This window comes from Hirundo rustica, chromosome 7, assembly GCF_015227805.2.
Source record: "Hirundo rustica isolate bHirRus1 chromosome 7, bHirRus1.pri.v3, whole genome shotgun sequence".
Classification (NCBI taxonomy): domain Eukaryota; kingdom Metazoa; phylum Chordata; class Aves; order Passeriformes; family Hirundinidae; genus Hirundo; species Hirundo rustica.
Window position 1 is genome coordinate 19,996,984 of NC_053456.1, and position 14,745 is coordinate 20,011,728.

The window sequence follows — 14,745 nt, forward strand, 5'->3', positions numbered from 1 at the left end:
TTAGCTTGAAAATACTCTAAAGCAATGTATAATTTGGACCTCAAACATACAGTTTAAAAATCCACAGTTCCACACATTGTACATTTAAATTAAAACATATGGATTTTGTGTCTCACCTTAACTTGTGCTCAAAATAACTCCTATGAAAGTTTAATTAGATTTTATGTCACTTAGGATGGGGTAAACAGGCTTACTGCATTTTTTAAAAAAATGTAGTGACATCATAGAACAGCACCCCCCAAAATACACAATCTGAAGATTCTTAGACAAGTTTTCATATTTCACAATATAAAAACAATGCATCTTTTTAATTACTTAAGAAATAGTACATTGAAATTCTTTCATGCTTTATGAAATTCTGTAATCAATTTCAAATTTGTTGGTATCTCATCACCTCTTAAAAAAAAAGAAATCCAGTTCCATGAACTGCTCTGATAAATGCTACTGCATAGCCCATACACAGTAACTCACACTTAACCATTCAACAATACAGAAGGAACATACTTGCTTTCTTATTTTCAAAACACTTCAGAGTTTTACAACTGACCTTTGTGTTCACTTTTAATTCACAAAACAACCTAACTATATGCTAGAATGTCAAAGAGTAGGACAGGAAGAGATTTCACAGTCAGGGAATTCATACTCCTCCATAAAAATCTGTCCAACTTTTTCTTAAAATACCACCTTTCACATACAACTTTCTTCAGTAATATATTACAGTTCCTAATTTTTTACACGGATAGAAACCTTTTCCACCACCTAACTAAAAACTTCCATCTGGCAATTAGGTTGAGCAATTCTTTTCCCAACTAGGGATCAAGCAAAGCAAAGACAACTCTCTTCTCTCTTTGCAACACCTATTTACATATTTGAAGTATTTTACTACGCCTCCATAAACAATCTCTTTTCTAGGTTGTCTAAACCTAACTCTCTTCTTTTTGCTTTTTAGAGTTTGGATAATTTAAATTTTTCTTCTCTAGATTCTCTCCAATTGATTTACTACTTCTGGGTGTTGTATTCTGACAAAGACATTATCATTGCAGAGCAAAAGGAGTATTTTATGAGGCTTACAGGCTGTAATCCTGTTTATAACTCCCAGCTTGCCATTTTGCAACAGCATGACACTGCTGATTCAGCTAGTGATTCACTACAACTCTCAGATCTTCTTTGGTAAAATGACTACCAAGCCAATTGTTCCAAAACCTAAGGGTTTTTTTCTCAAGGAATTGTTCTGAAGCAAAGAAATCTGCAGTTGTTTTTAGCAAATTTATATATTTCAGATTATTTTTTTCCACTGTTTGTCCAGATCTTTCTGAATCTTAATTCTGTCCTTCACCATAGTTGAAACATCTCTTCACTTAACATCACCTTCAAGTCTCTAATTTCCCCGAGGTCACTAATGAAAATACCAAGCAGAACTGGACACAGAATAAAACACTCCTCTGCCCAGCACAGCCTTCCATTCTGAAAGGATCTCTCTAGGCATTCATTCACCCAAATGCAGTTTCATTAGCTTTCGCTTGCCTAACTTGCTTATGAAAATGTCAAGTAAAGCAAGTCAGAAGCCTGACCAAGGATAAACTTCAGGACGTCTGCTGCTTTTCCCTTATCCTCAGGGCTTGTAACCTTCTCCAAGAAGGAAATTAGCTTGATTTTACATGATTTATTATTGAAAAAAATATTTGTTGGCCCGTATTCATCTCCTTTGTTCTTCTGAACCCAGTGTGTGTGTGCAAGCTCTGGATGTACTCTTACAGTATTTTTCCAGGAACTGAAACTAATTATCTGACTCTTCTTTTTTTCCCACCTCCTTTTTAAAAAAGCAAATATTCTCTTTTCTGCTTTTCCACTCATCCATGTACTCTATGGATGTACTTTGTAACCTGCTCTTTCTCAGTTCAAGAACAAAATCTTTCCTCCTTCTCACTAGCACTAATTGTACTAGCCACTGGACTGGAGCTAGCTAACCCTTTCAATGGGAGGCTGATAAAAAGATAAGAATTACAGCTTTTCAATGTCTCTTTTGTTGATGGTTTTCCCTTCCTTATTCCTCCTAAGTACCAAACCAAATCTTTTTTCTTGTTTTTTCCCCCCTTATTTCCAAAGCATTTGCAGAACTATCTTGCTATCCCTGACATCTCTTGCTGCAAAAGTGTACCTCATATAATGTGTTGCCTTTCTTATTTTGTTCTCACTCACACCAACACATTTATTCTTTTAATATAAATGCACAGAGTAAATGTACAGTGCACTTCTCCTACTACTCTCTTTAAATCTTAACATATTATTTCCTAAATTGCTACAGCTTTTCAGAGATAAACAAGGTTGAGAATTATCATTAGAGGCACAGACAGGCAGTGGGAAGTGGTAAGGAGGTGGCAGAATGCCTTGTCCTAGAAATCTGCATAATGTTTTAAACTTAACATTTAATACATCTAATTGTATTATTAAAGGGCAAGACCCAGCCATGTAATTGTAATTGCACAGGCCTGTTTCATATTAAAAGTTCAGAGTTGATTGAGGTCGTATAGATACCAGATTTCAGTAGTTTAAATTGCACATGTATAGATTGCTCAGCTTCAGTATAACAACCCAAAACCCTTCTAGTCAAAAGGTTCTTTAATTATTATCATCCCTTGCTATAGTCAACATTTTCCTACAAGTCAGCTCAGAACCCTTGTACTTAAATTCACATCAAGTTTTCCAGATTTCAGAACTGAAGAAAAGCAATAGCTAAAGTCAGACTTTCAAACTGTATTAGAATGGAATGCCATGGGTTCAAGTGAAGCATTGTTGCACTGGTCATGCCTGCATCTCTGTGTAATAACATGCAGGCAGTATTATAAAATCGTTATTTCATTTTGTGCATTTAATTAGCCGACCCATAAAGTTTTCCAAAGCATGTAAAAATTATGTAACCAAAAGCCATACAAACTTCCAAGAAAAAAAAAAAAGCCAAGCTTAAACAAAGCAAACAAAACCTCCAACCAACAACAACAAAACCACCCAAAACCAAACCCAAAACAAACCACAAAACCCCCCCTTTACTCTGTCAATCAATTTTTCTCCATAACAGGATCTTCCACTGCTAGTAACCATGTCTGAGAAGAAACTGCGCATGCTAATAAGTAGATCAGATTCCTAAAGGTAGTATCATGAGTTCATTCAGTTTCACCTCTCTTGCTTTAAAAAGGCCCACCAGAGCTCTTCTACATTAGTAATATTATAGTATTGTTGAAATCTGTCTCTTTTCCCTTTACTGTAGTTTTCAAGGCTCCAAAATAACTTGCTCATTAGCCTTGGTCTAGTTCATTGTTTACACAAATAGGCCAAAATGTACTTCCACTTGCAGAATGAAGCTGAAGCTTTCTGAAGGAACACTATCAGCAAAGCTCACCTATTCAAGTTCTAAACAGAGGGGCATTCATAGGAAATGTCCTTGGTTTCTTGTGTTCCATGGCAATAGACAAATGCCTGATTATTCCATTTTCACCAGCACAAACTAACTTCTAATTGATTGTAGATGAAGAATGAAAGGTTCATGAGCTACACAGTCACACAGCTTACTTTTCAATTCTGAGCTCTTTTTCAGTTTATTATACAAATCAAATGAAGATATTAGATGTAATTTTTGAAAAACAAACATTGTACTCCTATATGTAGATAAAGAATGTGAGAGGTAACAGAGAAAGGCAGATTGACAATCTCAAGAGTATTCGAGGTGATGAAGGGCACACAATGCAAGGCACATTCTCAGGTAATTCAAATAAACTCCAACATGTGCCTTAGATATACCAAGGCATCATAATGATGCTATCTGACAGATTCATGGCATGCTAAGTAAACCGAGGCACAGGATGTCCAAGTAACTGCTTTCAGAATCTCTCTCTAACAGAACATCTAAGAATCCAGTCTTCTATGCTACTATCAAGTTGATGTTCCAGCTTTAGCATTCATAACTACCCTAGAGTTTAGTCTATGGTTTAGTTTGCCAGTTTGAACCTAGAGAAACTCTTCAGAAACCTAGAATACATTAAATTTCCATGCTGAAGATAGGCACAAAACTCCTTAATCCTTTACAGAGCAGACTGTGCAGGATGTATTGGAACACCTTCCACACAAAGTGAACGCTGATTCCTGAAGCACTCCCAGCTCAGCCTGCCAAAGGCAGCAAGCTGGGACCAGCTGGGACCACTGCAACTTCCATGGCATTTAACTGAAATACAGTGCAATGTACAAACACAAGCTCTCTAAATAGCTCACAAGTCACTAAAAAGCATTTGAATATTGTACATGGGAATCTTCGTCCCCAGCACCCTAGCTCAATGCAAATTCATTCCCTTTGATTCTGTAAAAGCCTTGTGTAGTAGGAGCTGTATTCTGGAGGACTGCAAAAGGGGTCAGAACAACTGCATTCTGATGCACTTGTTTTACATAAAGTCTATTGCCACCCTAATAGTAAAATTGTTCAAATAAGTAACTGTATTGTTAGAAAAACACACTGCGATATCTTTTGAGGCAACAAAGGGAAAAAAAAACAAACCCCCAAAAATTAGACAAAAGAATGTATAAATAAAAAGAGTGTTCCTGAATTCTACAGTATCTTCAAAAGTTTTAATAAAGAGTATAAAAATAAGAATTTTTATACCATCTGAAATTTTGTACCTTGATCTTCTGGTTGAACTTTCACAAGAGAGTTCTCTGTTGCTTTTTTCCTGGCATTCTCCTCTTCTTCTTGTGACCATTGCATGTGGTCCCTGAAGAAGACAGTTGAAGCACCAGCTTTTCAATAGGGTTTTTCATAATATTTTTCCCAGGAAGTACTGTCATTAATTAGCTACACTGTCTCAAATACCTTTTTTTCTTTTTTGAGTGCGAGCAAATGTCCACAAGGAGACTGACAGTTAAAACCTAAGTTTCAGTGTATGATAGATAAAAATTTATTACTAATTAGGTGAAAATCAAGTGATTAAGAAACATGTCCCAACTGCAAAGAGACTGAAGTAGAATCTATTTCTTTTATTAATAATAGGATTATATATATCTTGCAAATTGAGTGTGTTTACAGGAGTGTATTTTGAGTATCCCATTAGAACTGTATTTAGCTGAATACAATAATAGACTTACCAACAAACACCCTAATGCAAGAAACACCTCACATTAATAGTGCTTATGATGTGGAACTAAGGACTAGCAAAGAAATCAGCTGTTCTGAAACAAGGAGCCTAATCCACCTATTCAATTGGAGCAGGTGGAACGGAGGAACAGGATTTTACTTTTCTGGGGAATAGAGACAGGTAACATTGAAAAAAACAGAATGAGACATTTGTAGCAAAAGTCAAGCAGTGCTGCAATGTTTCCAAAGTCTATGCCATCTATTTTTGTGCAAAGTGATTACCTAAATATTATCTTAGTGCATGGTCACAGAACCAAGCCCAGATCTGATCCTAATGACTAAACTGCCTTCCCTGCAGATTCTGGGTTTGGATCAGACCACAATGGGGAGTGCCCAAAAATGCGCTGCAGGACGTTTTCAAAAGCCAATCAGCTGTCCCTCCAAATTGTCCAGTCTGAACAGATTAAATTAGATAATATAATTCAAGTAATACATTAGATCCTAATGCTACTGAAATCAGCTAACTGAAAGTCCATGTCTAAAATTCTATTGGTTACTATGGGAAAAGGAAGAAGGTGCCAACTTGAAGAGCTGATTGTCTCTAGAAGCTAATGAGCATCTTCCTTTCCTGTACATGGTGATATATAGGTAATTTAATTCTTAGACTTTCACTGTTCCTCTTTTGTTAATTGTGGGAGACTAATTGGTATGTATTTGTCTGCTTGCCTCAGACTTGATTTCCGCCTCTCTACTGAAATATTTCTCATTATTGTCCCCAGCAGGTTGCCTCTCCCCTTCCTGTATTTGTTCATATACCAAATGTTCCTGTGCAGTGTCATGGCTCTGAAAGACATGCTGCAGTAGAATAAAACTGAATGACCGAAGCATTACCAGGCAGACATCCTTTTGGAAAGACTTGCTTCTCTCACTGCTAATACCGGTTTTGACCTTGCCTATTCCAGCAAGCTGAAACCAAGGACTATTCAGATGGCAGCAATACGCAGTCAGCCCTGCTGACAGATGACTTGCTCCTCTGTAATCTTTAGCTGATCAATTTTAATCCATCACTGCGTGTCTGTCAGAGCCCTTAGGGGCTCTACACACAATACTAAAGGTGCCTGAAGCCCTCCATCTTCATTAACATCCTTTATTTTTCCTCCTCGGAAATTCATAAAGCCCCTTCTGGTGCTTTTGTAGAAATTTCTGTATGGTAGATCCCAAATAATACTGCTGCAGCACTTCTTGATCAAAATCTACAAAAGAGGGGACATTCCATAGTTCTTACACAGACTATTTACCCAGTATGGATGTTTCAAATGAGGCAGCTTCTTCAGCAATACAAGCCGGTAGGAACACAGGACACATAAGAATTCTAAGTAAAGAAGTGTTTAAATACAGAAGTGTTTTAAGCTGAGCACTGAGGGCAGCAAAGCAAGCTATCTATTTTAACCACACCAGGAACTGTTAACATGAGTAGGCCTGATACGAGACCAAACAATGCTGCTTTCAGTTCAGCCTATTCAACTTAGTCCTTTTCCACTAACTTGTTTGCTAGCTTAGGGTTTAATTATCTCTGTGATAATGTGAAAACTGTGTCAATTATTGACCTGAATAGAAGCAGGCATTTTTTGCTCCGATATTTAGCATCATTCATTACTTCTCTCTCAAAATGAGAGAAAAGCACCACAATACACATCTAAAACGTTAGTTCCCAAATGTAATTTACTTAGTATTTCTAGCAGCAATGGTAGCAACTCTTGGCTCTCTGCCAATTCACACAAAAAGAATGCCACTTTATGAACTATCAAAGATGATGAGTGGAAAACAAAAGGACATCATACATCAATGTTAGAGAGGATGAATATCTTATGCTCACCTTGTATAATCTATTTAGCACTACCACCACTCATCCTTATTCTCCTTATCTCCCTAGTGAGAACCCTGCCAATGCAGTGAGCTTCAGAAACAATGACCTACTCCCCATCATAGCCAAGTTCTTGATTTATCAAGACCGTCACAACTTCCATGCACCTCTGCTTCACTTCAAACTGTTTTCCCTTCTGAGCTACATAGATTCATCTGCAGATCCACTCTTTGGAAAACCCTGTTTCTTCCACTTCCATCTTCACAACCCAACCACCTGCATCAAAGTCTGATAACTCTGTGTTAGAGTGTCACCAAAGGGTAGCAGGAAAACCTGAAACTACACATGATCAATTTTTTTGGGAAGGAAATTATAGAACAAACAAACAAACAAACAGAGTTTCATCAAAACCCAATGTCACAGAAAAAGGGTGGCCCTTTCCTTAAAATCTTTTTCTACCCTGATTATATAGCCTACATTCAATCAGCATTTACACATGTAAAGGATTTGTCCACCTAGCAGGAAGCACTAAGCCTGAAAGATGCTTAAAAACTACACTGCATATAGATTTATGAAACACAGAGACAAACTTTACGTTCTTAATACAATAATCAGGCAGCTTCCAGCTTCCTTGATCAAGGAAGTATAGCCAACTCCAAATTTAGCCTTAAAGTGGTAAGTGTTAAGAACCACACCTTGGGGACATCCAGTTTAGAACTAAGAGTCGACAAATCTAGTTGTGTATCTTAACTAATGAGTTAAGTCCAAATTTAAAGACTAACAAGAGTAATGAAGACACTAGTTTATTAACAAGAAGAAAATCTTCTGCATCATATTATTAAGACTTCTTATTCATCAGAATATTGATATAGAGAATCATTTGAAATAATTTTGATTAAAAAGCAAAGTGGAACAATAAAATGGGTTATTAAAAAAGTATTTTGAAAACCCTGGCAAGTTAAAAGCTTGTCCAGTAACTTCTCTGACAGCTAACAGCAGAGGACACCTCTCAGGAAAGTAAAAGAATTGCAGATTACTTCTATGAAGTCAGCTTAAGTCCTGAGATGTGTCATGTTACTCCTATGTTATATTACCCCTTGGTCATTGCTAACCACATCCTGTCCCTTTTTCCTAACTTTGCTAAACCTTTGCTCTCAAAAATGGTGACAGAATTCAAAAATACATAAAAATGTTGTAAGAACTATTTTTTGTATAGCTTCTAAATTTCTCATTTCTCAACAAATATGCCTTGGGTTCAATGATGAACTTTAGGAATAGCAATTCCTGGTCTCCCAAATATCTTAAGTAGATATTTGGGAGATCATATATTCTACTTTCTAAATAGATTTAGATAATCTTCTATCCTTATAGTGATACACTTCCTGTATCACTTCCTGTTTTGCGTTCATCTCCAGTCTACAATCAAAAATCTTAGGCTTTTCAGTCTCATTTTTCCCACTGTGTTGACTAGCAGTCTCACTCTTTTCTGAGCACCCATTAATCACAAAAGCACCTTTTAGAGATGGAGATGTTGCAAATCAGAGATATTCTTATTCTTGCCAGCATTTACACATTGCTTCTCTGCTATTACATTGCTTATTTAAGTTAAGATTCAATTTACTTTTTTTGATAATTGCACAGTGTGTGAAAATTTCTACTGAACTATCTGTAACATTTTCAGTACACCTTTAGAAGAATATGAGTAATTTACATGTTCCTTTCAAAATGGTGTCAATTTTAGACGAGGGTGCTAATCCAGTATGCAATGTTATTGTACTTAGAAACTTTCTGCCATTTTAAATAACATGGACTATTTTATCTCTGCATTCTCTTCTCCTAATTGATTACTGACTCACAATAATATTTTGCCTTTCACTCCTTGACTATTTGCTTGGCAGTCTTTAACACAAGTCACTGGGAGCTCGTAATTGTCAGATTTCTTGTGACTGTCTCAGGTTTCCTCTCATGCTACCTTCATATGTCTATTCTGGCAGCACCTTGTTTTATACACCCACACCATTATTCATCAGAGTAAACAGTATAAAAAATTATATGAAAATCAGCCTTGAAGAAGCATCTCACCACATGTTATGCTCAAAGACCTTAGAAGGATCAGTTAAAATTCGTGATCCGAGTGGAACCGCTGGTCGTCTATTACTCTGGTGCCTGTGTTGCAACTTGTTTTTCCTCAGACATAAAGCAAAAAGCCTTGTAATGAAGTTCGTGGTGCTGAAAGACCTGAAAACACATTTAACTCAATTACAGTTTTGCAGTAACCTAATTGTTTATGTCACTTACATGAGAGACTGGTCAAAGAACCAAGACTAGGTATCAGATTTACTAAAAATCATTTACTAAAATATCAATCCAAATGCTTTTTAGAAAATGGCAACATCCCTCCTGTGTGCTGAAAAGCCCAAATAATCCCAAAATAGGCTACTGGAATGAAACCAGTCAAAAGATAAATTGTCTGGTATCATTTCGAAGTCCTATCAGGGAGAGGAAGGAAAAGAAACACACAGTACAACAATAAGCCAAGACTGATATTGTACCTTCGAGAATGCAAGCAAGAAATGATCAAAAAAGAAACCACTTCTAGTGGGTACATACTGTAAGCAAAATTGACATTTTTTTCACCCCACTCATTTTCTTCAAGATTTCATTCTGGAACTGTGACTGTAGTTTTGTGCTTTTAAATAGGAAATTAAATATCTTTTTAAGTGTAAACATAACGCACATAAAGCCTTTCAACATTTCTGCCATGTATTCTTCCTGATCCCTGTCCAATGCTATCTTTGAAATGTAATGGTTATGCATGTTTAATTCCTATAAATGGAAATTATAAAGTGATTCAGATTTTTCTAATACATGTACAATTTTATCTTATATTGCTACATTTCACTTTACTTGGAATATCTTCATAAAGGATCAATAATGAAAGAAAAAAGGTGTGTGTATCTAGTATTAGTTTTTTGGTGGGGATTTCGCATATTCTTGTTAATGCAGGTTTTCTATGAGATGAGTAAAATGGAACACCCCCCCATTACTTTTACACTGATGGGCTTTTGATCTTTTTCCCTTAAAATTATTCTAAGTCCTATTTTTCCCTGCCTTTTTCTCTTCTTTTTTTGTAGTGCTGGTTCTGTAAAAACCACACATACAAATTTAATGCACTGGAAATACAAAACATAGTTACAAAAGAACAGGCACAAGACACTACTAGAAAACATTCTGTGCAAACTGGTTGCAAAACAAAGATTTTTATCTTGAGGAAAACAGTAGTATTTGATCACAAGTCTTGTACTGTGAATTGAAAATTATTCATCTGTACACATCAATACAAAGACTGGCAAAGGAATCACTTCAATTAAATGAACAATTCCTCATTTAACATGTACTTTTGAATGAGTCATGCTTTAAAAAAGGCATTGTTTATTCATTTTAAGCCTACAGAAAAAAAAAAAAAAAGGGGGAGAAAAAAGATTAAAATTTCTTTTTATTTGTCAAAGTTTAAATAAAATGGAGTTTGCCTTACGGTTGACAATGCCAAATAATATCACTGTTAACCCTGGCTGCTGAGACTGCAATGTTACCACGACATGGAAGCATTGCCATAGACTGAAAATGAAACATTTAGGCCTATTTAAAAAATCAAAACTTCTTGTAATGTTAATGAGTTTACTGTTGCCTTTTTTTTTTTTTTTTTTAATGTGGCTCAGCAACTAAAACAATTTCAATTTATACTTCAATTACTACAAGTTGTTCATGGTTTTTATTTGAAAATATGTATGCATTTTTCTTAACATAATCCATAATTATTAACATATATGGGATATAATGATATAATAATTATGAGACATGAAAATTAAGACATCATGACAATTTCTGCAAATTGTGTAATTTACATAAAGGCAATGAAAAATAATATTCTTGAAAATAAAGACAAATAGAAAGTCCTCCATAACCCCAAACCACAATCCAAAATTATTATTATTAAATTATAGAAATGCTTGGATAAAGATTCCATTATTACACTGCAAACTGTTTACAAATCTTATTCCTCCCTCAATCATTTGAAAAGACCTGAGTTAGTATCTTGCATTTCCTGTGCCAGCATTGATATTCACCATAAAATATAATGATTCAGCTGCTGGGCTAGTCACATCATTTTTCTTGGCTTTCTAAATATCTCGATAAGAACATAAAAAGATGCACAGATGGGAACTACAGTCAGATGACTAAGATGATCTTACATCAGTAAAATCCAGATATGCAAGCCCTTCTATGAAAAAGCGAGCCTTTGAGAGATAATTGAACAATTTTAGCAGATGAATTCTGAAAATGCAAGGCGGGTGGGGTAGGTGAGGAAGTTTACTGTTGCAATCAATGTTAAATGTGAATGAATTCACCTGAGACATGCCTGTATACCCTGAGAGTTAGAAGTCCACTGGGATTAGTGGGCAACATGGCTACTAAAAGTTCAAAAAGCATTAAATCACTCGTAAGCCTAAATTATATTTTCTGAAGCGAGTCATTGCTGAATTATTTAACTGAAGTTTGTTAAGGAAATAGGCAAACATCCTTTCTTGTCATCAGGTAAGATGATCATACCCTGAAGTTATGACAGCAAGAAATGATGCCTGAAAGAATTAGGAGTTCTTCCCCTGTTCAGAGTCACAGTCAGGAATACTTTGTTTGATTATTAATCAAAACAATTCAACTTTCATCTTTAAGGAAATTAACATAAAATACATTAAAAATTACTAAATTTTGTGGCAGCATAACTATTTTTCAGGAAAAAAAACCTTTAAAGAAACTATGCACTTGATATCCATGTTGAAGAGCAACATGGAAGTCTTTGTTTCCCTTTGGAGCATTGCTTTTAGACTTTACAATTTTGTCATTGTTAAAAGTACAGATCAGGTCCTCAGTTTAACTGAGAAATTTTAAGAAACAGCCTTAAAACGTCCCTCCTCAAACAAGCAAAACCAGCATCTTGAGTATGACTTTTTACAGGTGAACATGCAGAAGAATGTACACACATCAACTGCTCGCCAGACCTGAAGCTGGCATTAAATTGATTGATGTTGTCATTAAAAATTGTCATTAAAACCCTGAGCAGTCAAACCCATAGAAGAAAAATTAGACATAGGAACAAAGAACTGCTCTAAGATTTTTTTTAACAGTGAATTACACCCCAAAACATATGTAAACCACTTAACTAATGAGTAAAATTCTTTAAAAGTATCAATTCTGAAAGAGATGTCAGAGGGAAAAAAATACAAAAAAAAAACAACTAAAAAGAACAGAAATAACCTGTTACTTTTGTCCAAGAACCCAATTTAATGAACTTGTTGGATGAAAATATTTTGACATTTGGCTGATCTCCAACTACAAATTTAACAACTTCTTCCACCAACTTCTAAGCCTACTTGTAGAGTCTCTGTCATAAAGACAAAAATAGGCTATATTAGGAACAGTATGTGCAGCCTTTGTTACATTCCTAGACAGAAAAGTATTCTGGAAACAATTAGCTTGATACAATTACTTCTGCTTGTTACCTAGAAGCTTATCTAGACAACATTTAACCATTACTCCCCAGTGCTTTTCTGTATTGCTTGTTGAAAAACAGATGCAAGTGGCAATTGGTGACAGAAAGGAAAAAAAAAATCAAGATAATGGTAACACAGAAGGTATAACTATGAATTACCAGTAGTTATTTTTAAAATAGATACATATTAATATTTCTTAATATTTCCAATCTAGGAGTTTGGTGACTTTACTGTCAACCAAACTCGTTTATTAACGGAGTGCTTAATCCTATTCTATTTGACCAAGTGACTAATCATGCTCTCTTGGGGCTTCATGATAAGTTTTTCAGTTATATACTTCCAAAAAAATTATGTACATTTGAACAACAGGGTATTTCACAACTTCTAAACTCAGCAGATCTAAAAATTTAAACTGTTTTTCCTTCTCATTCACCAGGAATAATGCAGTCCTCCCTGTGAGCATACAGCAACTTCAGTAAATCTGCAGCAGAGGAGTGCCTCCCAGGGGAAAAGAAAAAAAAAAAAAGAAAATTATTTTCATTTATTCTGATTCCTATAGAGACAACAAAGTTAAAATGAGTTAAAAAGCAAAGCAGACAAAAACAAATAAACCTGCCCCACTAGATATGATTATAATCACATATACTGGTGCTGAGTGAGAAGCGCCTGTTCTTCCACAAGTTGTTAGGTAGCCTGTTAAAAATAGTGGAGAAAAGAGGAAATAGTTTATGCAATGAGAGAGAAGGGGAGATAAATCCTGTGGATCTACTGGAAACATTTACTTGAATAATCAAAGGAGTGTTCCTCGTTTCCCTGCACACCCTCTGCTGGCTGCTACTTACACAGGAAGGAGGAAAAGGAAAAGAAAAAAATAATTTAAAAAAAGGCTATTGAGACTTTATGTGTATATATACACATACTTGCACAGTGAAGATACATCTAAACCTCCAAATGCAATCACTTAAACTATTTTAATCACATTATCTACAAAATACTGAATATTTAAATGTATTGCCTTAGAAAAGATGACATCTCAACACAAAGGGGGTTTTATTAAAGGTGATGGGAACCAGGACAGAGCGGCATGAATTTTACTGCTGTCTGCAGTTTATACTCAGGAACCTCATCCATTCACACTCTTGCAGGGCTCAGGATGTCCACATGGGCTTTGATGAGCAAAACCTGCCTTGCCAGCTCTGAAGTCACTGGCGATGTTGCAAATTCACAGACGGTATGCTCTACTTACTCCCCTAATCAGCTCTTTGAAGGAGCAACTGCAACCATGGTGTTTGTGTTTAGCTCCCTTCGAGCTCCCTTCCTGCAAAGCAGGAACTTAAAGGACTCTATCTTTCCTTCAGTATCAGTGAAGATTCAAGGTTCCACTCAGATCCTGAAGAACAGATATGGGCACACAAAAAGATCAGCAACTTTTGATTACCCCATTTGGGTGCTTGGCCTCTGGCAAAGAAGAGAAACAAGTCTGTCCAAGACTTCAGTTGCTCTGCCGGCAAGTAGCGACTGACGACTGTGACAACATGTGGGATGCAGCTCTAAAAATACAAAAATGAAGTGTCATACATCTCAAGAAGTTTCTGTTGATCTTGGAGTTTTAAACGGGTTTCAACAAATCCCTCAGCCTTTCCCCCAGGTCTGGTACACTCAATCCCACACCACCGTACCCAAAAAGGCTCGCGGCCGGTGCCCAAAGGCTCGAAGGTGCCAGGCCGGGCATTCAGCCCCGGGAATGCCCCGCACCCAACCCCGAGGGCTGAGTTCCACAGCAGGGACATTTTAAAAGAAAGAAGATACCAGTTCCCCCCTCTCCTTAAACTGCCACGCTAACAAAACTTTCCTGCCTTTATTTAAAAAAAAAACAACGGGTAAAACGCTTCCATCTGCACGCTCCGCACATCGAGCGGCCGCATCTTTCGGCGCAGGATGGGCGGGGAGCCCCGCCGGGGCAGAGCTCCGCCGTACCGGCCGGCGGCCGCTGCCGGCGATTCTCACCGGGCCCTGCGCAGCGTCTGCTCCTGCCCGGCCCTCGGAGCGGCTCCGGTAGAGGAAGGTGACCCCGCTTCGCCCGCCTCAGCCGGCCCGGCCCGCCCAGGAGCGGCGGCGGCGCCCCGCGGCGGCAGGCGAGCTCCGGGCGCGCCGCGCGATTCCGCTCCCCGAAAAACTACAGTACCCGGCGGGCCGCGGGGAGGCGGCGCAGG

The 14,745-nt window shown here is 37.0% G+C and overlaps 1 protein-coding gene across 4 annotated transcripts in view; it reads right to left on the bottom strand.

Annotated features, from left to right (window-relative positions):
• Positions 1 to 14,652, bottom strand: part of METTL8 (methyltransferase 8, tRNA N3-cytidine) — a 42,404-nt gene extending 27,752 nt beyond the window's left edge. For all 4 annotated transcript variants that reach the window (XR_009208049.1, XR_009208047.1, XR_009208048.1 and 1 more), the window contains exons 1-4: positions 14,540 to 14,652; positions 13,971 to 14,082; positions 9,063 to 9,218; positions 4,666 to 4,757 (exon numbers count right to left, since the gene is read on the bottom strand). Coding sequence is in view for 1 of the 4 variants with exons in the window: in XM_040070033.2 (XP_039925967.1) it covers positions 4,666 to 4,757; positions 9,063 to 9,218; positions 13,971 to 13,975 (253 nt within the window). In the remaining 3 variants the exon portion in view is untranslated. The remainder of the gene's footprint in view (positions 1 to 4,665; positions 4,758 to 9,062; positions 9,219 to 13,970; positions 14,083 to 14,539) is intronic.
• Between the last annotated feature and the right edge of the window lie 93 nt (positions 14,653 to 14,745).